This window comes from Prionailurus bengalensis, chromosome B3 (assembly GCF_016509475.1).
Source record: "Prionailurus bengalensis isolate Pbe53 chromosome B3, Fcat_Pben_1.1_paternal_pri, whole genome shotgun sequence".
Taxonomy (NCBI): domain Eukaryota; kingdom Metazoa; phylum Chordata; class Mammalia; order Carnivora; family Felidae; genus Prionailurus; species Prionailurus bengalensis.
The window spans coordinates 32,318,681-32,346,557 of NC_057355.1; the positions used below are offsets into that span (position 1 = coordinate 32,318,681).

General features: G+C 52.6%; 1 protein-coding gene across 3 annotated transcripts; it reads right to left on the bottom strand.

Moving 5' to 3' along the window:
- Positions 1-14,634: 14,634 nt before the first annotated feature.
- TBC1D21 (TBC1 domain family member 21) lies at positions 14,635-27,669 on the bottom strand. Of its 3 annotated transcripts, none has more exons than XM_043555049.1 (11): positions 27,459-27,667; positions 20,858-20,965; positions 20,623-20,726; positions 19,299-19,393; positions 18,645-18,755; positions 18,434-18,534; positions 17,373-17,469; positions 16,918-17,018; positions 15,797-15,913; positions 15,123-15,206; positions 14,635-14,784 (listed from the first exon to the last, which is right to left on the bottom strand). In XM_043555049.1, exons 1-11 carry the CDS (start codon positions 27,516-27,518, stop codon positions 14,752-14,754), a joined length of 1,011 nt encoding a protein of 336 aa, XP_043410984.1. In that variant the 5' UTR covers positions 27,519-27,667; the 3' UTR covers positions 14,635-14,751. The 3 variants fall into 3 exon arrangements, with proteins under 3 accessions (XP_043410984.1, XP_043410983.1, XP_043410982.1); XM_043555048.1 differs by lacking the exon at positions 14,635-14,784 and adding an exon at positions 14,791-14,984 and having other exon boundaries at positions 18,434-18,493; positions 18,649-18,755; positions 27,459-27,669; XM_043555047.1 differs by lacking the exon at positions 14,635-14,784 and adding an exon at positions 14,791-14,984 and having other exon boundaries at positions 27,459-27,668.
- Positions 27,670-27,877: the final 208 nt, after the last annotated feature.

Below are 27,877 nucleotides of genomic sequence, written 5' to 3' on the forward strand. Positions count from 1 at the left end.
CCAGACCACACTGCCTTGAGGGGAAGCACGAGGGCCCAGCACTCCCACCCAGGCTCTGCCACTTGACCTTCCCCAAAGGGCATTCTGCTCTGCCCCTTGAGGGAGGCTCACACCTGAGCAACCTGGGCACCCTAAATGGGTGGGGGTGAGGGAGGTGGGTGAAGGAACTCACCTGAACGAGGAAAAAGAACCCGTTTGTCGCAGCTACCAATTCCCATGGTGTAAATACTGCCCCCCATGATTGATTTCAAGCTATCAACATGATGCCCCTACATGCAGAATTGGGAAAAGCTATGCAAATAATTTTTTTCGGAGCCAGTACAAGCTGACTGCGGCATGCCACCGACTAAGGGGAAGGGGGTGAATCTGGGGGTCCTAACCTCAAAGATTCGCAGAATCCCATGGCGGAGGGTGGGGGAGCCCCCAGGCGGATCTGTGGGTCTACACGTCCCTCCCCCGGGTTGTTTAAGAAGGAGGAATGAAAAACCCAAGAGAGCATTGGGAAGGAATTTCTTTCAGAAACAATCAAATCACTTCGCGATTTAATTGCCTAAATATTTTTTTACCTAATTTAAAATCACTCGTCATGTGAATAATTGGGCAACGCATTATTGAATTACGGAGGAATTTAGTACCTAAATTGAAGAAGCAATCAAACATTTGCTTTTTGGGTCAAGTAGTTGATTGATACCTGGGGAGGCATCCACACCGTGGCTGTGGGGCCTTGCTCTCCGCTCTCTGGGCCTCTCTTGCAAGTTGCCGCGCACACCCCGGGACCTTGAATGTGGCAGAGCCTCCGTGGGGCTCCCCTGGCCCGGCACCCTCTCCGGCCTCCCCTGTTGCTCCTGTTTTTATTCCATTTTTGCACCACTCCCGAGTTGTCCTTTTTTGTCACTGGATTCTTCCCTCGCTGCCCTTGGCTTTCACGTTTCTGGCTTCTCCCTTTCTCCGGCTGTCTTTCTGCCTCTCCGTCTGCCTCCCTGTTTGCCTTGTCTCACTCCCTTCTCTTCTTCTCTGCGTATGTTGTTTGTCTGTGAGCTTCATCTCTCCACGTCTCTCTTTCTCTTCTCTCCTGGGCTCTTCCTTGCCGTCCCCGTATCTCTTAGTCTCTGTTTTTCCTGGAGTCTCTCTTTACTACACAGACACACGCAGAGACACGGACACGCATGTAGACCCACACACACACAGACACACACACAGACCCACGCGGACACGCATGCACAGACACGAATACACAGACACACACACAGACACACAGAGACACTTAGACCCCCCTGCCAGACACACAGACCCACACAGACACCCGGCTGCACTCTGGTCCCTGGCTCCTGTCTGCATCCATCCGGGCACCACGCTGCCCAGTAGGCGCTCCCCCTCCCCGCCCCTGCTAATTCAGCCCTGCCTCTTGAAGGAAGCCCTGAGCGGAGTCCTGACATAACCATACCGACATCCCTGACATACCGAGATGCCATCACACCTGGGAGCCACAGGCTGTGGGGAGGGGGGGGGGGGAGGGCCAAAGGCCATGATGGCTCGCCGAAGAAAACTAAATCCTTGATTTGCAGCATTTGCCAATTTCCATGGTGTAAATACTCTCACCACAGCTGACGCAGGCTAACCGACACAATGTCAGTTGAACGCAGAGGTGGGAAAAGATGTGCTTTGGTTCTTTCGAGCCGGTGCAAGCTGACTTTAGCACACCACCGGGCAAGGGGAAGGGGCTTCCTGCCTGCCTGCAGGAGCTGGGGGTCTGCTAACGGGGCTGGCCAACGAGCGGCCGCTGTAGTCTCCCTCTGAGCATAAAACAGAAGCGTAGAGGGGGCAAGGCGTTGCAGGCGGAGGGCAAGAGCCAGAGTGGAGGGAAAATCGCTGTCTTGGGCGGCGCAGGTGACCGTGAGCAGTTCAGTGTGGCCAGAGTGTAAGGGCTGAGGATGGGAAAGGTGAGAGGTGCTACAGAAGAGGCAGACGCGGGCCAGGATCCCTGAGGGCCTTGAAGGCTGAATGAAGGAAGAGTCTGATCTTTCCTGGTGGGCAACGAGGAGAGTAACATGATCTGTTGCCTTAGTTTGGCTTCCCAGGAAACAGGTTTGTTGATAAGGATTTGAGTTCAGTCCTTTGCTTGGAGAGGATTTTGGGAAGCAGGTGAGGGAGTGGGGCAGTGAGACCAGATGGCGAGGAAAGCGGAGCAAATGTGTACTATTCCTTCTTCTGTTGGTGATGGGGGTCCAGTCCCAGTGGGGACGTGCCTTAGAACTGTCCAATTGAGGGGCAAGCATCCACCAATTCTCATCCCTTGTTGGGTGGGGGTTGTTCCTGGGGGGGTTAATGCCCTTGGCATTCCAGTCTGACCTATGTGCGGGCCAAGTTCAGTCCAGGGCCAGAGAATGCCCTTGTGAAGAGAGACCAAGAAGCCTATGGCGTGGGCACCAGGGTGGGAAGCAGCAGAGAAGCTTGTTCCGGTCAGTGCCTTTTGAGTGATGCCTTTGGACCAGGTGACACAGAGGTTGCTGGTGACTCTGGGAGGATGGTCTCAGTGGGATAAAGGGGCCGAAGCCAAAGAGGACTGACTCATGGGGAGAAGGAGAGACAATACAGAGAATAGAAGCTATTCTGAAAAGTATGGAAAATGGGAGCCCTATTGGAAGGTACTCGGGGCTGGGGAGCGGGGGAGCTGGGAGCAGGCTGGGGAGTTGCCCATAGCCAGGGAGAGCAAGCGGGTGAACCGCAGGGGCAGGAATGCGCTACTCAACCAGCTGGCAGCCCCAGATGGATGGAAGGGTGGGTGGGCCCTCCCCAGGGAGCCCCAGCCTGCACTGACTCACATAGAACAGCCAGAGCATGTTGCTGACACCTTGTACCCCCATCTTTCATCTTGGGAGCCACGGACAGGCACGGCATGACCCAGTTCTGCAAGCATTTATTTGATCGAGTGGAAGCAGACGAGGCCTCTTCTCTCCAGGGAAGCAGATCCCATGCCAGGCATCGAAGGGGGAGAGGAAATGAGGAAGACCCATTCTCACAGTCTAGGGAAGTTGTAGGTGAGCAACGAGATGCACACAGCAGGCTGGGGGCATATGCACCAGTGGGGGCGCCAGCGAGCACGGTGGAGGCCCAAGAGGAGGCAACTGTTTTGCCTGGGCTGGGGCAGCTGAGCCTTGAAAGATGAACATGTAGAAGCAGAGAAAAGGAGTGGGCATTCCTGGACTTCAAAGCCTCCCCAGCCTGCTTAAGCCTTCCTGGTAGCTGGTTATCACACACCCTCAAGACCAGGGATCTACTTCCATAGCCAGACCCTTCCCCCACTCCTTGGGTGGAATCAGCCTGTCCTTGTTTGGGAGATGGCCAAAAGAGGGTGCTTGGGAGGAGGTGAGCAGCGTCACATTGGGCCTCCAGCTTGAGGGGAGAAGGCTGCTTGCTTGGGTTCGGTTTCTTGGTGTCAAAGGCTATATAATAACACCCTCCCTTCCCTGCAAAATATCCAAATCCTGATCCCCAGAACCTGTTACCTTATATGGCAAAAGGGAGTTGGCAGATGTGATTAAGTTAGGGATCTTGAGATGGGGCGATTCTCCTGGACCATTACTTGTCCGATGTAATGCCAAGGGCCCTTATAAGAGGGGGGACAAGAAGGTCCAAGGAGGAAGTAGGACATATGACAACAGAAACGGAGGTACGCCAAGGATGCTGGCGGCCTCCAGAAGCTAGAAAATGCAAGGAGGGGCACCTGGGTGGCTCAGTAGGTTGGGCGTCTGACTTCAGCTCAGGTCATGATCTCACAGTCTGTGAGTTCGAGCCCCGCGTCAGGCTCTGTGCTGACAGCTCAGAGCCTGGGGCCCGCTTCAGATTCTGTGTCTCCTTCTCTCTCTGCCCCTCCCCTGCTCATGCTCTGTCTCAAAAGTAAATAAAAACATTAAAATAAATTTTTTAAAAAAGGCAAGGAAACAAATTCTCCTTTAGAGCCTCCGAAAGGAACCAGCCCAGTCTCAGTTGAGACTGCTTTTGGACTTCTGGTCCCCAGAACTGTAGGAGAATAACCATGTGTTTTTTATGTGTGTTTTAAGTCACCAAGTTTACAGTGATTTGTTCCAGCACCAGGGGAAGCAGACCCCGTGACGAAGATTTGCATGCTCTTAGAGAGTGCCCCTCTCCCGCGGGGAGTGAAGGGAGCAGCTGAACTGCTGGGGAGTCACAAGCAGTTCCAGATGGACGCAAGAGCACTTGGCACATGACCCACACTCGCTGAACGGGGCTGCCGCGGGCGGGGGGTGTGGCCTTGGATGAGAGCAGTTCTTGGGGAGGGACCGTGAACCCTCTGCAGGCCACACTCACCTGGTCCTGAAGGGGGTCTGGGGGCACAGCTCAGTATCCCCGCAGCTCTGGAAGGTGCCCCACTCCTGAGCCTTCCTCCTCTGGTCTGCAGGCCTGGCACCGGACCACTTTCTAACATTCTAGGCTTCTTCACCTACCAAGGAGCTCCACAGTGTGTCCACATCTTTCCCTGAGCAGGGAACTGGGGTTCTATTCCCAGTTTCTACAGCTGCCAGGCACCGTCCAGGCACCGCTGTCGTTAATCCTGGGAAGAACCCTAGCTGGCATTCCCATCTTACAAATGAGCAAATGGATACTCGGAAGGGTGACACGAATGCCCAAGTTCAGGGCCAAGATGCTCCCTAGGTCTGCCTGGCGCTTCTTCACTGCTCTGTGACTTTGCCTCCCGTCACTCACCATTTTCTTGCCAGCTGTGTTATGTTGAGCGGGCCATTCAACCTTTTGCTTGGCACAAAGGCACCATCTGCCAAGGGGCTGCATCTACCCAGGGGGGGATGGCCTTTTCACATTGTCACAAAAGTCCAGCAGTGGTTCTCAGTGGGCAGGGATGGGTTGGTTTTGCGGGAGGCCATCGTTACAGCTCAGACCTCAGAGCCTGGAATCCAGAGTCTAGAAGGGAAGTAAGAAGCAAATGCCTACCAACTCACTGTCGCAGTAACAGAAGCCACTGGAATCCCTCTGTGGGTGTTACCCAGGCCCTCCCAGAGATACGTGGGGGGAGCCTGGGGACTCCAGGGTGGCCCATTTCTGAGCCTTTGACTCTCTGCCAACCACAGAAGGGCACAAGTCCACATTAACTACCCCAAAGCAGTCACTTCCCTACTCACCTCTCCCTTCTCCCTTCCCAGTCCTCTCTGCATGAGCTCCAGATTGCTGTGCCTCAAAGCCAGACTTTCAGAAACTTCCATGGTTCCACCTTGTCTAGACTGGCGGTTAGTGCACATCTCTCTCTCTCTCTCTCTCTCTCTCTCTCTCACACACACACACACACACACCCTCCAAGGCCAACAGCTGCTCCTTTCTCTCCCCTCATTTCCCTTTGGCTCCCTGCCATCTCCTGTCCCCCAGATCCCACCTCCAGACCTTTGCACAGACTGTTGCCTTCCCGGAACTCTTTCCTTATCTTTTCCACCATCTAAATATTAACATCCCTTACGTGTTACACAAAGGCCCTCTGCTCCTGCGGGGCAGAACGACTTCTGGCATCAGCTGGGCAATGGGCCAGGACAAGGATTCGGGGAGTGTGGCTTGGTGCCTTGAGTGCCCTGGGGACTGGGTTTGAAGAGCGCCCCTGGTGTGCCCTCTGTGGGGCCCGCACCAGATGGCAGCCTCCTCCAGCAGGGTTGATGGCCCTTCTGGCTCTGAGTGGCTTCCAGGGCCCCAGGAGGCTCCCAGGGCCCCCTAACTGGGAGAACCAAAAGTAGAAAAACTAAAGCTCATCAGGCCTTTCAGTCACCGCTGCTGCAGGATTCCCAGGAGACCACCAGCTTGTAAGCCAGTCAACACACATTTATTGAGATTGGGGACCAGAAGATAGCGAGTGTGAGCGACCAACGTGCACTGGCCCATCCAGGAGCCACTAGCCACAGGCGGCTACCGCACACTTTTAATGTGGCTCATCCCAATTAAGACGTATGTGCCGAAAATGTACAATACACACTGGATCTCGAAGACCTAGTAGAAAAAAGAGAGAATGTAAAAATCTCGTGAATAATCTTTATATTGATGGGGCGCCTGGGTGGCTCAGTCGGTTAAGCATCCAACTTTGGCTCAGGTCATGATCTCGCGGTTCGCGAGTTCAAGCCCATATCAGGCTGTACTGTCAGCACAGAGCCCGCTTCCAGATCCTCTGTCCCCCTTGCTCTGCCCCTACCCCCCTCTCTCTCTCAAATGTAAATTAAAATAACATAAAAAAAATTTTTTTAAATACTCTTTATATTGATTACACAGTTGTAACAGTAATATTATGGCTATATTGGGTTAAATAAATCTTCTCACCCGTTTCTTTTTACTTTTTAATGTGGCTACCAAAATATTAAAAGATGCTTCTGTGGCTCACGTTATGTTTCTGTTGGACATTGCTGGTCTTGGGTGGAGAAAACATAGGGGAGGTCCCTGGATGGTTGTTCACACGGTGAAACAGGTAATGTTTAGAAATTGGGTAGAGAAAACAGAGGCGGCCTCCCACTCCAGGTCCACACGGGGACCTGCGGGCAGCTGGAACTGGCCGCAAGCACTGGCCCTGAGGCTCACCCTGCAGCGGGAGGGCAGGGCTGGCGCGGCTGCTGGCTGTGGGGGCGTGTCCTGGAGCACGGCCTTTGCTAGTGGGGACAGCGCATCCTGGGTGTGTGAGAGGGGCGGGGGTCGTGGATGGAGGCCTGCGGGCTCAGGGAGGAGTCTGACAGATCCTCTACAGGTGGTCCTCATTACTACCCCGAGATGATGACTCTGCTAGGTCCCGCTCTCCTCAGGCCACCCTGGGTGGTGATGGTCCACAGGCCATCAGGACGATTCTCATCACTCACAGTGAATGATGCTGGACCACGCACTGTGTGCGTGTTTTGGGAAGGGAGGGGAATTCCCAGTCAAGAAGGGGGGCCTGGGAGAGGGCACGGTGCTCCCTGCACCTGCTCACGGGGCTCTGGGGCTGTCCAGAGATGCTTCCAAGGGGATCCCAGGGGCTCCTCCTTCTCAAGCTAACGGCAGGCTCCCGGCAAATCTGCAGCCAGAGTAGAAGGCTTAGGACTTCTGAGAGCCAAGAACAACAGATTCCTTCCCTCTGCTCCCCTTCCAGTCCCCCAAAACAGTTCTGGCCCAGGGGACTAGGCTTCCTCCCCTGCAACCCCTCCACCCAGCCAGAGCAGGGGAACTTCTGGGCAGGTTGCCTTCTCCTTGGAGCAGCCTTGCCTTCCGGGTGGGATCCTGGTTCGTGGAGGAGGCGCGCCCTCTACAGGACGAACGTGCAAGTGCAGGTTCCACAAGAAGGAGGTGGCTTATTGTAGAGGCTATACCTTGGGGTTGTGGGAAGTCATGGGTCCTGGAGATGCCCTCTCCTGTGGCTACTTCTTCTGGGCTGACAGAATAAGTGATACTGGTGCACCTTACTCCTGCAGTATCTTCCCGACAGCTATGGGGTCTCTAAGTTGACGTTTGCTGGACCAAACACATTTATAGACATCCATGCTATAATCTATAAGGTAGGTATTTTTATTTCTAATTTATAAGTGAGAAAACAGAGGCGCAAAGAGGCTTATTGTCCAGGCTCATCCAGCTATTACCTGGAATCTGATTCCGGAGCCTATGGACTATAGGGTGTGGCCTTTTAGGAGGGAAATAGAGCTGTGAGCATAGTGTCAGACCCACAGCTCTGGAACCTTTCACTGAAGGGACCGAGATGAAGGGAGGGTGATGGAGAAGTGCAGAGGATCCGGGCCATGGGGTAGGAGAGACACTGGGAGTTTCCAAGTTCTCCCGAGGAGACATTTGTCAATGTCTCCCAAGCCCCAGTTACTGTGTGCTATTTTTCGACACTCACCCCTCTTCCCCGCTCCACAAGGCAGCTTCATTCCAGAGTCCGTGACCCTGCCATCAGCCACCTCTGCTGGGCATGGAAAGAGAGAACAAACTCACCTGTTCACTTGGTGGTCACACTTCCTCCCACTTCACAGAGCTCAGTGGGGCTGTGATTTCTCCAACCGTGGGGTCACTTGCACACCTTCCCTGAGCGGAACTGGGGTGTAACAGCCGAGTCTTTGCCAAGGAGACAGAAGTCAGGAGTTGTCTCTGAGCTTTCTCTGGGTCTGTCGTTGGGGGCTTCCCCCGACTCTCCCGTCCCCATCATGGCAGACCTTGTCTGTCCTCTTCACATTCCCCCCTGGTCCCCCTGCTTTCATCTGACAGGTTCTCAAACACCCTCCCCTGCTGAGGTGAAGGGTTTTGAGAGCCCGTTTTCACCAGCTCCCCCTCCCCATCTTCTCCTCTGTCGCATCTCCACCCGTCGGTCAGCTCATATTGGTCACACAATGACCGTCACCACCCATCACTCCACCCGGGGCCACCTATGCTACCGGCATCGTGGCCACGGTCACCCACCACCGTCACAACCACTGCCCTTCACTCTCTCCCAGCACCCCTGCATCACTGTCCTCCTCCTCCCCACTGCATTCCTTTCCCTCACGACTACTGTTAACATTACCTCTGTCATCGCCACTTTGCCCCCAGTGTCGCCTGCGATATTGCCAATGCCGTTATCGTCACCACCACTGCCGCTACCATCCCCTCCCAGCCCATGTTCACCACCCCGTCATCACCACCGTCGCCAGAAACACCACCCCCCTCACCTCTGCCTTATCCTCAATTATTTCCACCTCATCCCTTCCCACTATCACCTCTCCTTTTGCCTCAGCCACCTCCGCCATCCGTGTCACCACCTCTCTCCTCCACAGCTCTGCCTGGCCTTGAACCTGGGACTTGGGCAAGGAGCCCAGTCAAAGAACATCCCCCTGCCTGGCGGACCGCCCCCCTCCCCGCCCCCCAGATTTCTCAGAGAAGATCATCAACAGGCCAGTGTCAGAACAGTAGCTTCTCTTGATCCTTCCTCGGGATGCTTCTGACAGGCCTCCCTGTCGGCCATGCCTGTACCTGAAGAGACAGCTGCTGTCTGGTTGAAGGATGGAGGCCATTAATCCGGGGCTGCCCTTGTTTGCATAATGATTGCATACATTTGCATCCCATTTGCTCCCAGCTTCTGAGTGCTGCACCGTGGGTGTTCAGGTGCCATTTGCATATCACTGCAAGTGAGGGTCAGGCCTTTGAGACTTGGGCACTTATTAATTCCCTAAAGAGATCTTTTTTTTTTAATGTACTGGTGCAGAAAAGGTGGGATGCTTAATTCTAGAGTCGTTCAGCTTCAGGGCTCTAAGGTGGGGAGGTGGGGCAGTTCGGGAAAGAGCTGGCGAGGCAGGGGCAGCCGGAGGCTTTGGTGTGGTCCAGGGTTGGACCAGTGGTGGGGGGCTTGGCTGCAGTGACCTTGTGGGCTCTGCCCCATGGTATTGGTATCAGTTCAGGATAGTGCCCTGTGTCGCCACTCCTGTCCTCTCCAGGCCATGATTCACTTCCTGTGTGACCTTGGGCAAGTCTCTTCCCATCCTGAGTGGAAGGAGGGCGTTAAACCACGAATCCCACTCCATCCAACACCTGCTCTGAGCACCGGGGTTCTCATTCCTGGCTGCATATTGGAATCATGGAGGGGGGGGGATTTCTAAACAATACCAGTGTCCTGGCCCCACCCCCAGAAATTCCAATTTCATCAGTGGGCCTTGGGCATGGGTTGTTTTTAAAAGCTTCCTGGACGGGGCGCCTGGGTGGCGCAGTCGGTTAAGCGTCCGACTTCAGCTCAGGTCATGATCTTGCGGTCCGTGAGTTCGAGCCCCGCGTCAGGCTCTGGGCTGATGGCTCAGAGCCTGGAGCCTGCTTCCGATTCTGTGTCTCCTTCTCTCTCTGCCCCTCCCCCCTTCATGCTCTGTCTCTCTCTGTCTCAAAAATAAATAGACGTTTAAAAAACTTAAAAAATAAATAAATAAAAGCTTCCTGGTGATTCCATTGGGTCACCAAGATTAAAAGCTACTGCTTGTGACTTTACCTTCCCACCTTGCCCCCAGCCTCCTGCTGCCTCCCTTTGACCCACCTCCCTCATTTCTGGTTGCTGCTAATCTTTTCCCCACTATAGGCTCACTAGCCCCAGGGTCTGGCAAGACAGTGTGGCTGGTAGTGCTTTTGTTTCAGGTCTCAGAAATAACTCCTTTCCCCTCCTGGGTAAGGAAGCTGGGTAATGTGGCATTGTACTTGGCAATGACTGGAACTTCCCCACTCTCCACTTTGGTCTCATTCCATTACCACCTCCGGCCCAGGGCCGGTCCAGAGCGGGGTGGCAGGGGCTGGGGTGGGGTGGGCTAATCCTGTGCGGCTCTTCTCTACCCCACCTCTCCCACACTCACATGTCTGGCTCATTCTGGCCTCACAGGCTTTGCCGCCACCGTTTTGCACCTGGCAAAGAGGCTCGGCAGCCCCTCTTGGGTCCTCACGTTCACCCTTGCGCACCGACGTCCTTATAATCCCAGAGCCCCAGCTCAGCCCTTGCCCCATAGAAGGAATGACCGGAGTAACCTGAACTTGGTTGCAAAACAAGATGTGGGAAACATGGCTCTGGTCTGGCCTTCTCCAAACTTCCGGGGGTCATAGCAGGCATGGGCAGGCTGAGGGAAGTGGCACAGAGTCTCCTGCATGTTCCCCAGTTGTCCAGCCCTACATCATCTCCCCACCCCCCCTTCCCCCCGTGGGTCCTCAGTTGCCAAGGGCAGGGGTGGCCTGTGAGGTGGGGGGTCTGGCAGAGGACCGGACGGGAGACGGGTGTGGGCCATGGGGTAGACGGCACACCTGAGGCTGAGAGCAGGCAAGGAGGTGAACACAGGGCACCGCCCCAGAGCCAGTACTGTGGTGTTAATAGTGTAAGCTCCCGGGTTTGCCTGCCAGCGTTCATATTCTGACTCTGCATTCGTGGGCCGTGCACCCCAGCGCCTCTGGTTCCTCACCAGGAAAAAGGGGGTAGTGATGGTGTCTGTCTTCTGAATGAGGCCATGGGAGAGAAGGCTTATGATGCGCTTAGCACGGGGCTTGGGACATAGTAATCACTCAGCAAGTGCAGCTGTGACAACCGTGAGGGTTAGGACCACAGCACCCTCCCTGTTCCTGACCTCCGGGAACTCCAGCCCACTCCTCATTGTCATGGTCCCCTCCCTCTGGGGCTTCAGGCTCCTCGGGGATCAGTGGGAAGGTGGGATCTGGGAAGACGTGCTCCCTTGTCCTCTGGGGTGGGGGCTGCAGCTCCAGATTCGAGGGCCAGGCTACTTGGTGGGGTTCTGGCCATGGCACCGAGGCATGGCCTCTGACCATGGCTCAGACCTCGGCACTGATGAGCTCTGGCCTTGCAGACCCTGGCCTGTATCCACCCAGAAGGAAGAGGGTCAGAGGGCAGGTGGTCACCTATCCTCCCCCAGCAGTTCCAGAACCGGCTGGTCCACGTAGGGGCGAACAGGCAGGACTCAGGTGAGGAATTGAATGAAGTGTGTGTGTTGGGGGGTGGCGAGTGCCTGCAGTCAGGGAGGAGGAGAACTCCTTTGGTCTAGATGGATCCAAACGGCCTTTTTCTGAAAAGCAGACAAAAAGAAGACGTTTCCAAACCAGACGTAGTCACATCCCAATCCGGTTAAACAACAAAATCTCCAGGGGTACCTGGAGGCTGCAGTGTGAGTGTATGGTTGGGTCTGGGGGGGGGGGAGGGGTCTGGGAGACACATCAGTGAGCAGCAGTGGCCTTGAGGATCACTACACAGGTGCCATTTGTCACTTTGCCATGTTCCGCCTACATTGCTGGCTCTGTGGATGGTCCGTGACGTGAGTGGCAGGCGTTAGTTAGCTGAAGAAGAGACTTCATATTCCCTCCCATTTCACTCCCTCCCTCCATTTGCTAAAACTTCTCTTTTTCCTGCTTTTCCTTCTTTCTCACTGTCCTCTTCACAGGCCAGTGCTCCAGCCTCCAGTCTGGTCACTGGGGCTGGGTCCTGGGGAGTGGAGCCCCCGCCCCTGCTCCTCCCCCCCCCAACTACATGCTTCCTCCTGCAGCTAGGGGGAGCCCTTCCCCCTCGCTGGACACGGGTCTGTAGCCGCAGCCCAGGCCCAGGCTCTGTGGGCCTCCTCCACCTCCTTTCCCCCTCTGAGTCTGAAACACAGGCTCTGCGGCCCCGAGAACTTGGATCTTTATACATGCCGCCTCTGCAAAGCTCTTAGTGGGTAAAGAGCCACTATCCTGGCTCCAGGAACAAAGAGTGGGCTGGGGGTCACTCAAGGTGGGCAGAGAGGGGAGAACGAACCACCTCTGGAGAGAGAGAGAGAGAGAGAGAGAGAGAGAATCTCAAGCAGGTTCCATACTCAGCGTGGAGCCCAATGAGGGCACAATCCCACAACCCTGGGATTATGACCTGAGCCAAAATCCAGAGTCAGGGATTCAACTGACTGAGCCAGCCAGATGCCCCAGGCTCTAGGGTTCCAGAGCTTCCCATAGGTCTATCTCTGGTCTGGACCTTACTAAGAAAAACATAACACTGGATGATAAAGTGATAAACGAAGTGAGGAGAAGCCTGGGCCGTCTCTATGATATGCATAGCAGCACAGTGGGCCGATTCTAATCCACACCCCACCGGCCAGGGGTGCTGCAGATGAGCCGAGAAAAGTCCGCTCTTCTAAGATCTTTACTCCCATCGCTACATAGCCTGGAATTTCTCTGACCCTGGGTCAATTCAGGGTCGGGACTTAATCCAGGTCATGTGTAACACCAACAGAGGTTTCAAACGTGCTCCCAGTAGGCCAGAGGTTCCACAGGGAATGACGCGAGGGTCGAGGAGGGGCCTGAGAGAGATCACAGGGAGGAGGGCCCTGGACTCCCCACCCAAACCTCAAACACTGGGCTCCTGAGGAAAATTGTATAACGGTGGTCTTAAAAACACATGCTTTTATTTTTTTTTTAATTTTTATTTATTTTTGAGACAGAGAGAGACAGAGCATGAAGGGGGGAGGGGCAGAGAGAGAGGGAGACACAGAATTGGAGGCAGGCTCCAGGCTCTGAGCCATCAGCCCAGAGCCTGACGCGGGGCTCCAACTCGCGGACCGTGAGATCGTGACCTGAGCTGAAGTCGGACGCTCAACCGACTGAGCCACCCAGGCGCCCCAAAACACATGCTTTTAAAAACAGGTTTGAAAACCATCAGCCTAGAGAGTGACTTCTTGAGTATTTTGGTTTTGGAATAGATGTCTGGCATTGTGTATACGTCTGAGCCAACAATCATAGGCCAACTAATGCTACCAGGCCAAAGGACGCGTTAGGAACAGCACATCTCCTGTGTTTATGGACTCTCCCCAAGGTCACGGTTTGCGCGCGGAAATGTCTCTTACTCTGGTTCTTTGGTAAAATGAAAACACAGTTTTGTTTCTGGAGAACTGTATGCCATGCAGGAACCCTTACTTAAATAACCTGTCTTGGGAACATAAACCCAAGAAGAGTAGTACATGAACTTACCCATGTGCCTTCTTGCCCGGCAAGCACTGGCTCTTTGGCCATGCAGAAAAGACGCTGGTGGGGGAACGGGGCCGCACTCTTCAGCAACACCCCCCACCCCCAGAAGACATACGGCAGCCAAGAGACTCAGAGCCAGCCATGGATGGGGATTGTCACTTGAGGGGAAGGAGACCAGACATTAGTTGGGGACGTAGTGCCTTTTGAGTGACGGTCACTGAGAATGATAGGATGGGAAAGAAGGGGGAAGCTGGGGAAGAGTGAGGATAGTTATGCCTCCTCCTGAGGGCCAGGGTCACAGCAAAACCGGTGGATCCTTCCTGCCCATCCGTCAGCCCCTCTGAAAAGGTGTAACCCCCGGGCCGGGGTGTGTGTGTGCGTGCATGTGCACACAGGCGAGCAGATGAACACACTTGCAGAGCAGATATGGGGGCACCAGGCCAGCCCCGGCCCCTCTGCAGGTTCAGCCCCTTCTGGCCAATCTTCACGTCTGCCCCCAGGGCACAGCAGGCTGGGCAGGGGGCTCAGGGCTGTGGCACGGTCCGGTCCTGGGAGGGCACCCAGGGGGCAATCGATATGCCTGGGCCAGGGGACGGTTGTCTGGAGAAACTGAGTGAGGCTGAAGAAAAGAGTTTGGTTTGCGGATGCATTCCAGGCTGAGAAGGGACCGCGTGACCGGGAGGCTTTGAACCCAGGAGGGGAATGGCCTGTCCTGGGGAATGGCCTGCTAGCCAGAGACTTGGGCTGTGTCCTTCCTCAGACAGCCGGGGAAAGCCCTGGAAAAACACCTTAATGTGTGGCCGCCGTGTTGGGAGGAAGGGGGAAGACGCGGGTCGTGTGTGCAGAGGTGTGTGGTCAGGCCCTCCTCTCGGGACCTGGTCCCGGGGATTGATCAGACCTATTAGACACGTTCAGTTTGTCTTCCACAGGAGGCAGGGAGGCTCTCAAAGTCACTTACATCCTTACCCATTTGCGTCCGAGTGTGGAACCACTGTAGCCTTGGAAAGCCCTCAGCTGTGGAAGAGTTGTGACCCGCAAGGTCTCCCTGGTGGGCCTGCCCTCTCTCCAGCTCGTGATGGCCCTTCTCGCCCCCCAGGCCTCTCTTCTTATCAGACAATCCTCTCTGCCCTTACGTGTCGCCAGGCGATACACTGCCCACCACAAACTGTGAGCCCAGAGCCTGTTTCTATTGTAGTTGTATTACCTACACTCTCACCCTAACGCCCCGTCAGACTTCATGGCTGAAGCACCACCTTCCTTCTGTCCTTTGAGGGCATCTGTCCATCGTGAGAGTCTTCAGAGAAAGAAATCCTTTAATGGCTGAGGAGCCTGGGGAAGAGGAGGGTTCTGGCAGATTGAGGTGGACAGACATTGTTCTGTTGATCTCACTCTTCACGTTTGTCCAGCTAGTGACATTCTACAGAACCCCTGGGTGCTCAGTCCTGTGCCTGATCCACTGGGAGGGACACAGGGAACCAGGGGCGAGGGCCGTGTCCTCGGGCAGTGCAGTCTCCTTGGGGAGGCAGGAGTTGCAGATGGAAAGCAGCAAAGAACCAGACACAAACTGTGTCTCTGAAGCCGAATATGCCTGCCGGGTGCTTGGGCTGGGCTTGGGAAATCAGAGGAGGCTTCTTGGAGGAGGAAGACAAATAATCGGGGCAACTTACATCTCTTTGGATGAGCTCAGCGTAAATCAAGCAGGCAGCAGAGATCAGCACATCAGCATCAAGGTCAATGAGGTTGTTGCAGGCCTGTGCAGAGAGAGGAAGCTGGGACGAAGCAGGTCTCCTTGGGCACAGGCGGCTGCCTCCCGCTTCAAGGGACAAGGCGGCTGCCCATGGCAGTCACTGGGGCCACCTGATCTCTCTCCAACCAGCCCAGCACAGTGCCTGATATTTCACCACTGGAACTTGATATATGGGGGAGATGGTAAATGTAGCTTTCCTGCTGGGCTCTAGGGAGTACCAGGGTTCCACTGAGTGATGCAGGGGCTTCTAAGGAGGACCCGTTTTATAATCGGGCTGCTACTCTAGAGCGTGTTGAACGTAGACCTCAGCTGCTTTTTTGAAATGTCAGAAAACTCTCTGTCTTTTGCCGCAGGAGGACCCTAGGGCTAAGGGATTAACTGTGAGGCAGCGAGCACGGACAGTAAGAGGCGTTCAAGGCCTCAGGTTCTTCCTGTGCTAAACAGGGGTGCTGGGGATGGTTATGTCCCTCTGCATCAGGCTTGTCGTGAGGCTTAAATGAGCTGCTCTACAGAAGCACCAGCGCAGTGCTCAGGACATCACAGATTCCCGCCAGGGGCGAAGGGCTGGCCTGGCCCCAGGGCGGGTGCGCTCACCAGGATGATATCATCCCTGGTCATGCTCTCCTGTAGCACCTGCTCGCGCACCATCTGCAGCATGCTGTAGGCCACCAGCACCTGGAAGTTCCTGCAGGGCTTCCCCGTCAGCAGAACCTGCAGGTGGCCGGTGAGTGTCAGCCTGGGCCCCGCAGCCGGAGACCGCAGCGGACCCGAGGATGGTGACCCACCCGCTGACTAGGCACCCGCCCGGGGTCAGCCATTCCTGGACCTCACTACTGACTCCCTCATTGGCTCAAGTGCTATCTCGGGGGTCCTGAGGCTACTGCAGGCTTGGAGAAAAAGGCTTCAGGGAATTCATTAGCTAGGGGGAAGGAAGAGGAGGAGGAGAGAATGAGAGAGGGAAGGAGGGGAAGAGGAAGGGAGGGAGGGAGGGAGGAGAGGGTGAGGGAATGACCCAGTGACTGTAGCATTTGAGTGGAGCTTTGGCAAAGCAACGGTTGATGAGAAGTCAACGATCCAGGGGTGTCAGCAGAGGTCTGGGGGTGGCCATGGACTTGGGCATGGAGACCAGCAGGCCGTGAGGGAGGGATAAGGCAGGTGGGAGTTGACTCGGGGGGGCACTGAATGCCAGGCTGAGGACTGGGCTGGGCTGGGCAGGGCAGAAAGTGGGTGGTGGGTCCGTTCCCAGGGAGCTTCATCTGCTGATGGCCCAAGGGTCTGGTAGCAAAGAACTGCACCTTTGACCTGCCCTTTGGTGGGGGGGCCCTCCTTCTCCAGGAGTGAGGGGCCAGTAGGGAAACAGCACTCAGATGGAGGGGAAGGCAGAGGAAGGGGCAGCTGGGGAAGCAGAGCAGAGGGCGGCCCACCTGGGCAGGTGGTGGGAAAGCAGGCCAGGCTCCCCCCGCCCCCAACACGGGCCAGAGGCCCCTCCTTCCACCCCGATTGCCCTCCAGGAGGTGCTGGTGGGCCTGGATGAACAGATGGACCAGCTGATGTCCTAGCCTCCTCCCACGAGGCGGGAGCAGGGTCGCTGGCCCAGTAAACCCCAAGCTGCCGAAGTCCAACCCAGGCCAGCAATAAAGGGGAGGCGAGGGAAAGGGCTGCCCGCTGCATGCTGGAGGGGTGGGGCCTAGCCCTTCAGTCCAAGGAGGCCTCACCTCCCACAGCCTCCAGACATCTTCGAAGGACTTGAAGGCACGCTGGAAGCAGAAGCAGAACCAGGGGAAGAGGGACCGCACGGTCCCGGCACCCTTCCTTCCTGCGCAGAAGAGACAAGGGCGTCAGCCCAGAGGCCGTGGTCGGAGAACACAGGGACAGCTCACGTGACAGAGCAAAGGCACACAGAGGGCGAAACGACAGCACGCCAACACGCTGGGGAAGTACGAAATGCCTGGCCCTCACTGTTCCAACCGCCTTTGGAGACTGGGGTGAATTTTCAACTGTCCGGATGCCAACGCCGTGCTCCCAGGGCCTGGAGGGAAGACCAAATGACCCGCTCCCGCCCACCATGAGTGGGCCCGGCTGCCTGGGGCTGGGTCCTGGTGCCCCTCATGCCTGCCCTGGTGGTGGGGGGGGGCGACGTACTGTTGCAGGAGGCGGAGGGTCCACTCACTTAGGTGCTCAGCGAACACGGGGTCCAAGAAGTCGATCAGGTCGTTGAGCATGTCTAGGTTCTTGCCCACTCCGATGTTGATGACACAGCAGTGCTCCTGAGAAAGATGGGCGGGAGGGAGGGAAACGGCACCTCTCTCCGTGTGGGGGCACCGGAAGAGCCAGCCCTGCTTCACAGCATCTTGGTTCTGGAGGCCCCGCGCGGGGCTGGCTCCAGGCTGGGCTCATGCCTCTGGATGAGCCTGGCTGCCTGGGTCCGGGCGTGTCTATGTGATCTGTGTCTGTAGGGGTGTTTGTTTGCACATGTGGATGCACCTGTGTGTGTGTGTGTGTGTGTGTGGTGGGGAGGCAGGGATGTTCCAGACGTGGCTCACGTGCAACGCATCCAGTTCTGCCTCTACACACATGCTGTGGGTCAGAACCAGTTGGGACAAGGAAAGAGCAGTGAGCACCTTGCTGCAGGGATGGAGAGAGGGGTGAGGGTAGATGCTGAACAGCCTCTCACAGATCATAAGGAAAGGTTTTCCAGGGAGGATGTTCCAGGGAGCAGCAACTTTAAAAGCCCTCAACGTGGTCATTGTGGGGGTACATCTGGGGAGTACCAAGTCCCCTGCTGTGCCTGAAGTGCAGGGCGTGTGAAGGCGGCAGCGAGAGACAAGGCCAAAGATCGTCCTTGACTGCCTGGCCAAGGTTATTGGACTTTATTCTGGAGGCGATGGGGAGCCATGGAGGATTTGTGGGAGCAGAGCCAGGTTTGGGAAGGGCAATGCCAGGAGAAGAAACCTTCACTGGGACTGGCCAGTTACACTCTTTCAAAGTTTGGGGAGAACTGGACCCAGAGCACCTTTCTAGCCATCTCCTCAACTCCAATGCCTACAACACACACAGCACTGTCCCCCAAAACCTCACTGGTGTTAGTGTTGCCTGTCCAGGCTCCTCTGGGACCCTGAGGGCTGCTTCAGGGCTGAAGGAAACGACCGGGCTGCCAATGCCTGCCTGACCTTAAGGGGTTATTTGGGGAGTGGTAAGGAGGTGGTCCCTGAACTCAGGCCCAGCCCTCACCGTTTTCTGCAGGAAGAACTGGAAAAGCCAGAAGGTCTCATGGTCATGTTCCACCATCAGCTGGAAAAGCATCACCATCTCGTGGAAACCCTGCTGATACTCTGGGGTGGAGGGGGAGGGCAGTGAGGAGGGGCTGGGTGGGGGCAGGGAAGGGATTCCAGGAAGGAACCGAGAAAAGGGGGCTGCGGGGAGGCCCAGCCCTGTGGCCCACCTGCCTGGGTATTGCAGACATAACTCAGGAGCAGGATTTTCTCCAGTCTCTTCTTGTCGATAAGGATGTTGCCTAGGTGGTCTTTGTCGTAGAGTTTCTGAATGTCATATGCTAGGTTGTGGAAAAGAGACAGGTAGGGGGCACCAGATCACCTCCAGCAGGGGGGCCATGAATGAGTTCATTCCCCCAAAGGGTAAGACCCAAAGCACCTTGGGGAGGGGGCTGTGAAAAGTACATCGGCCTACATCTGCCCATGAGACTCTACCTCTCACCATGCCCTGAGCTGTTTGGCCGTGTCCCCACCTCCAAATCTTTGACGAGGCTGTACCCTCTGCCAGGAATGTCCCCCCATCCCACCCCACCGGTTCTGTCCAACTGAAATCTAGCCTAGTTCAAGGCCCAAAGGGGAGAGATGAAGGCGAAGTGGCAGGAATAGGAATCACCCCGGGGGGAAAATGGTGCTGGGCCTCTAGGGGCCCCCAGCAGAGATGGGGGATGGGCTAACCAAGGTTCAGCCAGCAAAATTCCAGGCCCCTGTGGAGGCAGCTCCCAGGAACCAGGGGACCCATCGGCCCCTGGACATGACTCAGGAGGGGGCAGGCATGGCTTTAAGCCCTCCCCTCCACCCCGCCCTGCCCACCCAACTCCGCTCACCAATGTTATTCCGAGTCTCCATAAAGTTCCGGTGCAGGTTTTCCAGAAGGGGCTGAATCTTTTCATATATCTCGCATAAGGCCTTGTAGTTCTTCCTGTGAAGACAGAACTGAGGCTGAAAGAGGCAGCCTCCCCCTCCTGGCAAATCAAGGGAACTCTGCGGAGCACTCTTCAGGAGGCTGCACCCTCTCGCTGTGATGCCCCCTCTCATCCCCACCGGTGCCAGCCCTAACCACACTCTAATGTGCTCCTGGAGGGCAGCATGGAGGCAGGTTCAATCTTGTGGCTCTGGGGTCCCATGGCTGCTCCTGAATCCTGGCTCCACAAATTAATAACTGGGTGTTTGCAACTAGGGTCAGGCCTTGTGGACACCACTATACCTAAGCCTCAGTTTCCTCCTCTGTAGAATGGGGAGAATACTGGCACTTCCGCCTTAGAATCGGAAGGATTGGATGAGGCAGTGTCTAGCGTCCCTTACCAGAATGTGCTTAGGACACGTAGGAGGCTGAATGGTGGCCCTCCAAAAGATATGTCTACGCCTTAGCCACCGAAACTTGTGCTTGTGAACTTATTTTTAAAAGGGCCTTTGCAGATATAATTAAGGATCTCGAGATGAGATCAATCTAGATTATCCAGGTAGACCCTAAATCCAATGACGAGCGTCCTTCCAAGGACACACAGAAACACACAAAGGAGAGACAGAGAGAAGGCGAGTAGGCCATGCGACCATGGAGGCAGAGACTGGAAGAACGCCCAGAGTCAGCAGGAGGAGGCATGGAAGGGTTGTCCCCTGGAGACATCAGGGAATGTGGCCGTGCTGGCACCTTGCTTTTGGGCCTCCGACCTCTGGAACCGAGAAAATACATTTCTGCTGTTGCAAAGCCCCGGTTTGTGGTGCCTTCTTTCAGCAGCCTCAGGAAACTAATACGGGCCTTGTCAGGGCTCTCAGGAATAGAGCATTCCAGGCGGACCCTCAGTTCCCCTACGGCCCTGGATCATTCTCCACTGGCCTCTTGTGTGTGAATCTTCAGCTCAGAGAGGCGCACAGGCTCTAGGAAAGGATGGGATGGGATGGTGGCGGGCCAGAGGAGTTGCTGGAATGAAGCCCATGCAGGGCAGTGTGTGAGCTGCCAAATGGAGCTGGGTGGGAATGTGCTGGCACCTCCCGTGTTCAAGCCCTGGGTCGGGAGCACGTGGGGGTTTTGTCTCTCAGAATAAGAAATCCATCCGAGGGAAGAAGACGGAACTTGCCAGGCTGGGGTGGGCACTCCCACCCACCTGCACTGCCATCCACCCTCCCCTGACAGGATCTGGAATGTTCTACCTCCTTGTGCTGTCCACCGTGAGCCGCTCATCCTGGGAACTCTGCCATGAGTAGTAGCCCGTGAGGAACTTCCAGGCTTCTGTCCTCACGAAGGGGTGCAGACCCTGAGGTGTGGGTGAGAGGTGAGAGGTCACAGGCCCTTGGGGTGCCTGCTGAAAGGGCCTCTCCAAACACCTGCCTGCCCTCTTGCCCACCCATGCCCCCCAGTGCCAGGGCAAGGCCTTGGGGATTGTACCCTTTCCAGGATGTTAACACAAATGGAGTCTCGTGATTTGGCCAACAGACCGTTCTCATCAAAGAAGGCATCCCATTCTGTCTTGTCAATGGGTGGTTTTCTCTTCACCTGGCGAGGACAATCACTTCAGCCTTAGTTAAGAAGCTTTGGTTTTTCTTTTAAGTGTGCTTTTTTTCCTTTATTTTAATGTTTTATTTCTTTCTGAGAGCATGTAAGCAGGGAAGGGGCAAAGAGAGGGGGACAGAGGATCTGAAGTGGGCTCTGTACTAACAGCAGCGAGCCCAAGGTGGGGCTCAAACTCATGAACCATGAGATCATGACCTGAGCCGAAGTCGGATGCTCAAACAACTGAGCCAGCCAAGTGCCCCTAAGTGTGCTTTTTTCAATGTTATACTCTGGAGTTTGTAATATGAGTCAAGTTCCCAGTCTCTGACTCACTTCTGGAAATCTATCCTGAAGAAATTACTGCAAAGTTATACAAAAATGCTGAAAGCACAATAATTTCATTGCACATTACTTACCAAAATGAAAAACGCACGTGCTCTAAACATTATGCAATAAGGGAATAGTTAAATAAACTATAGTTTATATACTCAATGGAATATTGTGAGGCATAAAAAAATGATGCTGACAGGGAATGAATAATAATCTGGAAAAATTTAAATGTTAACAGAAAAAAGCAGAATACAAAATTACACATTCCGTATCTATCCTCTATCTTCCCTATGTGCTATCCTCCTTGTATACCTATGTCATATATTATAAAAACTACACCTCATATACTCTAATATAGAGTGAATTAACATGATTAAGATTCTGGTAGAAAAAAAACTGAAAAGAAAGCCCCCACCAATACCAAAAATCCCCACTAAAAGCAAGAGTGATTGTCTTCGAGAAATAGGATTCTACATAATTTTTTTCCTTTTTCTTGTATTTTTGAACTTTTCTGCAATAATGTCTACTGCTTTGATAATGGAAAAATATAAAATAAGCACAAATTAAACACATCCATGGGCTCCATTTTGCCTTTCTTGGAAGAGTAAAACAATTCATCATAAGGAGTGGTTTCTGGCTTACATAAGAGATGTGTGTGTGTGTGTGTGTGTGTGCGCGTGCGCACGCGCGTGTGTGTGTGTGATATGGGGGGAAAAGAGTGTGCTGCATGCAGAGTGATTAAAAATGCTCATAAGACAGTAACCAGGAGGTAAGAGCTCCTGTCAGGAATCTTCTATTGGAGAGAAGCATGTCTTAAAACGCCATACTGCAGGGGCGCCTGGGTGGTGCAGTCGGTTAAGCGTCCGACTTCAGCCAGGTCACGATCTCGCGGTCCGTGAGTTCGAGCCCCATGTCGGGCTCTGGGCTGATGGCTCAGAGCCTGGAGCCTGTTTCCGATTCTGTGTCTCCCTCTCTCTCTGCCCCTCCCCCGTTCATGCTCTGTCTCTCTCTGTCCCAAAAATAAATAAACGTTGAAAAAAAAATTTTTTGAAATGCCACACTGCAGACATGAAGACATGCTAATGGACAGAGCTTGGCAGGTGACTAGACTTGCCTAATATATACACTCCCAACTTCCTGAGTACACCTGAATAGGCACATGTGTGACTTAAATTCAAATTTGCATATGAGTCACCTGAGGATCTTCATAATATGCAGATTCTGACTCAGAAGGTCGGGTGTTGGGGCCCAGGGTGATGCATTTCTAACAAGCCCCCAGGAGATTTCTTTTTTTTTTTAATTTTTTTTTTTAACATTTATTTATTTTTGAGACAGAGACAGAGCATGAACGGGGGAGGGTCAGAGAGAGGGAGACACAGAATCCGAAACAGGCTCCAGGCTCCGAGCTGTCAGCACAGAGGCCAACGCGGGGCTCAAACTCATGGACCGTGAGATCATGACCTGAGCCAAAGTCAGAAGCCTGAGCCAAAGTTGGAAGCTTAACCGACTGAGCCACGCAGGCGCCCCGCCCCCAGGAGATTTCTGATGCTACTTGTCCTCTGATCACGAGAGACAGGCAAGCTATTAGAAATCCCTTTAGCACTGGAAATGAAACAATAAGAGCCCACAGGCCCAGATTTGGGATAATTTCTATCGACTCCACATTCGATTGGGATGGATTGAGCACCTTTTTAACTCAAACATGCTCTGTCTTCTGAACCAAAATAGGACATGTGGGCCCAAGAAGATATCAGAAAAATCCCACCCTCATTGGAGATGGCCTAACCTTGGGGAGCGGGGTCTGTCCTGATGTCATGTCCCAAGTGCACAGACACTGTTGTCTGGGCAGACCAAAGCCAGGGTTCCATCCCTCCAACTGCCACCATGTTCTCCAAACCTGTACTCAGACTGCAACACTCAGCATGAACTGTGGCAGGAAGCAGGAGGGAATAGGCAAAGTTGGGCTGTGTCCTGGGATCCTTAATTATAAAAAGGAATGCATGGACTTTAGCAATGCATTTCCATATAAATCTTAGTCAACTTGTCAATTTCCACAGTAAAGACAGCTATGATTTTGATGGGGATTGCGCTGAATTTAAAGGTCAATTTGGGGAGCAATGATAATAATATTGAGCTTTCTGATCCATGAACATGGTATATTTCTTCGTCTATTAAGATCTTCTTTAATGTCTCTAAGCATTGTTTTGTAATTTTCGGTATATAGGTTATTCATATATTTTGTCAGATTTATCCCTAACTATTTTGGTTTGGGGGGGTGTTATTTTAAAAGTTGGTGTTTTTAAACTTCTCAACTATTCATTGCTATATATAGAAATACAATGGATTTTTGCATATTGATCTTGTACTCTGCCCCCTTATTAGTCTTAGTGGCTTTTGTGGGATTCCATGGGATTTATTATAGAGGTCAAAAATCAGTAAACTACAACCCATGGACCAAATCTGGCCTGCAACCTATTTTGTTTTTTTTTAAATAAAGCTTTATTGGCACACAGTCATGCCCATTCATTCATGTATTGTCTGTGGCTACTTTCATGCTAAAATAGCAGAGTTAAGTAGTTGTGACAGAAACATTTGATACACAAAGACTAACATACTTACTATCTAGACCTCTGCAGAAAAAGTTTACCAGCCCTGATATAGACAAATTTCTTCTCTTATAATTTCATTGATTTTGGTACCAGGGTAATGTTGGGTTCATAGAATGAGCAGGGATGTATTCTCACTTAAAAACTTCTTAGAATAGTTTGGATAGAATTGATATTATTTCTTTCTTCAATATTTGGTATAACTTACCCATGAAGCCATCTAGGCCTAGGGTATTTTTTTGTAGGAAGATTTTTAACTATAAATTTAATTTTTTTATTAGATTGAAGGATAGAGTCAGAAGAGTTTGTTTTATTTTTTACTTAAAAAATTAGAGATTTATAGGAACAAGGCATTTCCCTTCTAATCCCCTTTAAAAATAAAAGTAAATCATACAGGAAACAACAAGGAATTAAGAAAAGCATAAACGTAAAAAATGATACAAACCCAAAGAAATCAATTATGAAAATTAATGTATTAAATTCTCTGGTTAGTTGTAAACATCTACAAAGCATTGATGAGGTGCCAGGCACTGTTCTAAGCACTTTATATTTATCACTTAATCTTTGCAACCACCCGTGAGGTAGGTGTGGTTATTACACTGTTTTACAGATCAGGGAATTGAGGCTGGAGGAGGGTTGGTTAGTATATCTGAAGTCATACAGTAAATATTAGGGCTGAGATTTGAACCCAGAGCTGTTTGGTGCAAGAATCAGGGAGTTTAACCCCAATCCCATGCTACCAGGGAGAGTAAAAAGCAAGGATTTTCCATTTGAATGGAAAATATGTACCTGATACCTGATACAAGCTGTTAACAAAAGGCATACCTTAAAATCTAATGTCGTAGAAAGATTAAAAAATAAATGATGAACAAAGATATGAAAAAAGGGTAAAATGCGATGAAAGGGTGGCAAAGTAAGTGATGTGCACAGAAACCATAATAAGAGGTATGGCATCAGCACAATAAGGCAGAGATAACTAGAAATGTCACAAGAAGGTGTTTGCCGAGTGCTCAGTGAATTTATATTACTAAACCTCTACCTGCAACAATTGGCCATCCTCCTACTTTGCCATGGCTGAATTTGCTTACAAAAAGCCACTGACTTGTGGGGTGCCTGGGCGGCTCAGTCAGCTGAGTGTCCAACTCTTGATTTTGGCTCAGGCCATGATCCTAGGGTTGTGGGATTGAGCCCTGCGTAGGTCTCCATGCTGAGCACGGAGCCTGCTTAAGATTCTCTCTCTCTCTCTCTCTCTCTCTCTCTAGCCCCTCTCCCCCGCCCTCACTCTCTCATTAAAAAAAGAAAAAAGAAAAGAAAAAGTCACTGACTTCTCCTTCCAGGAAGCTCAATTTCTCTATGTCCACCACTTCTGTGGGCAAAACTTAAACAAACTACAGGCCAACCACAAGAACATCTAAGACATTTGCTAGCAAGCCAAGAACACAAGAAGCTTGTTGACCTGCAGAGGCCTAAAGGGAAAATTTCCACACAGAGGGCCCCTCCCTCTCTTCTCCAGGATATTCACACCACCTGTCTATGCCGGAAATCAGAGACCAGAATCTGTATCTGGGGTCCTTCGAAGTAATAGAGACTGTCAACTCAATAATCTCTCAAATCCGTCTTCCTACTCCCACATTCGCCCATTCCCGGCTCCGCTTACCAGTAACGCCCTGCACCACCATCTGGGTACAATTACCTGGTGATCCAGGAGGGGAGATACATAGGCCATGAGGTGCTGGATACCCTTTAGCTCTGCAGTAGCTTTTTTTCCTGGTCTCTTAGGAACAGGACTGCTAGACGGAGCCGTTGTGAAAATCTCCCACCTCCACGGTGTGCTTAAGTAGGTTAAAACTCCCCACCAGCAAACCTGGGGACACCTTGGCCACGTTTCCTCTAGAGAGGGGGGCCGGAAGTAGGAGTCCTAAGTGGCTCAGTTTCTCTAACATCCTCCTCCTGCCGGAGGCCCGGGCTGTAGGCATACATCTCCCCACCCTCCTTCTCTTCTGCTTCATTGGGTTGAAGATTTTCTCTAGCATTCTTACAAAATAGGAAAGCTACTGGAGGGTAAAGCAAACTTTCCAGGAGGGTTCCTGATGCCATGTTGCTCTGAAAACTCATAGGGACAGAGCCCCCAGTAGGTCTCAGAAGGGTCACAGGCTACTTATGGTTCCCAGCCGCTTCCACTCCAGTTCCCTTGAGGGACAAGACACGCTCTCACCAGTAAGAGTGGCTCATCATGGCAGTGATTCTCACCCAGGGGAGAGCAGGGTGGCCCAAGGAGGGAAGGAATGTTAAAATTGGGGTGGGGGGAAGCATATATGCAACTTGAAAGTTACCTGGGTGATTATTAGCAACCCAGGTGTGGGGGTGTATCATCCATACAGCAGAGCGATTAAATGAATGGTTTAAAATAGTGGTTCTCAAAGTTAGCTCCGGATCATACTCCCCCGGAGTGCTTGTCAAAACACAGATCATTGGCCCTCACCTCCGGAGTTTTTGGTTCAGGTCACCTGGGGATCAAGAGTCTGCATTTCTTACAAGTCCCCCATTGATGCTGATGCTGCAGTTCTGGGCACCACATTTGGAGAGTCACCAATGTAGAATGCCACCTCTGCCACTTAACAGTGTGACTTTACACAACAGTGTGACTTTAGGCAAGTTGCTTAGTCTCTGTGCCGCAACTTTTTCATAAAATGAAGACAATAGCATCCTACACCTCCTATATGGTTACGGTGAGAATAAGGGACTCTAAGTAAAGCATTTAGAATAGCCATTGTACATAATAAAGGCTATGTGACAGTTTGTTATTTTATAATTATCACTCTCTACATTCAGAGAAATGAATAGAGATATAAACAAAATCCAAATCAAGACCTGGTAGTAATCTGCAATAAAGCAATAACATTTAAAACTCAGGGAGAGACCAATATTACCCTATGTGTTAGCTAACTAGAATTTAAAACAAAAACTTGGAACAAAAAAAGGAATATAAAAAATAAAATACAACTCAGGGAGAAAGGTGCCCATTTTGCAGTTCTGCTTTTTTTAATGTATCATTCTCTTAATCCGTATGATTAATGAAACTCAAGATTGGTTAAGGTCATTATAATCAGTTATGATTTTAAAAAATACACTGTGTGGAAAATTTTTATGACTGAGGCTGCCTTTTAATGAATACATTTTATTAAGTGGACTTGAAACCACCTACTAACAAAAGCATTACTGCCACCTGGTGGCAGCATACCAAAATTGTTGGCAAAAGCGCCAAGGAAAATTTATCAGCATCTACAAGTTTGTACTTGCAAACCCAAAACTCATTAAAGTTAGAATATCATATACAGGGAAAGGTAACTGGCTTAGAGAGAAGGGTGAAAGGGAGAAAGACGACCTGTGTTTTTCAGTCCTGTGGTTAGTGCTGATGTGAGATCAAGGTACAGCCTACCCTGCTCAACCTTCCAGGCCAGCTCAGGGTTCTAGTCCTACCCACCCAGCGGGGGAAAGTGGCCCTAATGCAAACCAGAAGTTGGGGAGGGAGGGACTTGGCGTTGATGAAGAACACGCACCAGGATGAAGGAGGCTGACCACCTGGCAGAGAGGCTGTTTTCAGGAGAGAGGGTGGTCATGGCCCCTGTGGTCTGGCTTCAAAGCAGCTTTTGACCAGAGCTCACTTGGAGCCCTAACTGATGCAGGGGAAGGCGGTCTTCTTTTGGGGGGATGAGTTGCATTCCCAGAGGGAACTGGGCCCCTCCTTGACGCCTGAACAGAACCAGCCAGCATGTGTCACAAGGCCCCTGGAACCCTCATCACAGTGACCTTGGAACCTGGGAGCACTCAGCCTCAGAAGTAAGGCACATCCAGGAACTAAGATGACCAGCCAGCCCGAAAAATCACAGGACACACAGGATGTGTGGAGGTTGGGGTCACAGGACGCGCAGACCAATGTGCTGGGCAGGTCAGGGAAGGCTTCCTAGGAGAGGTGGGC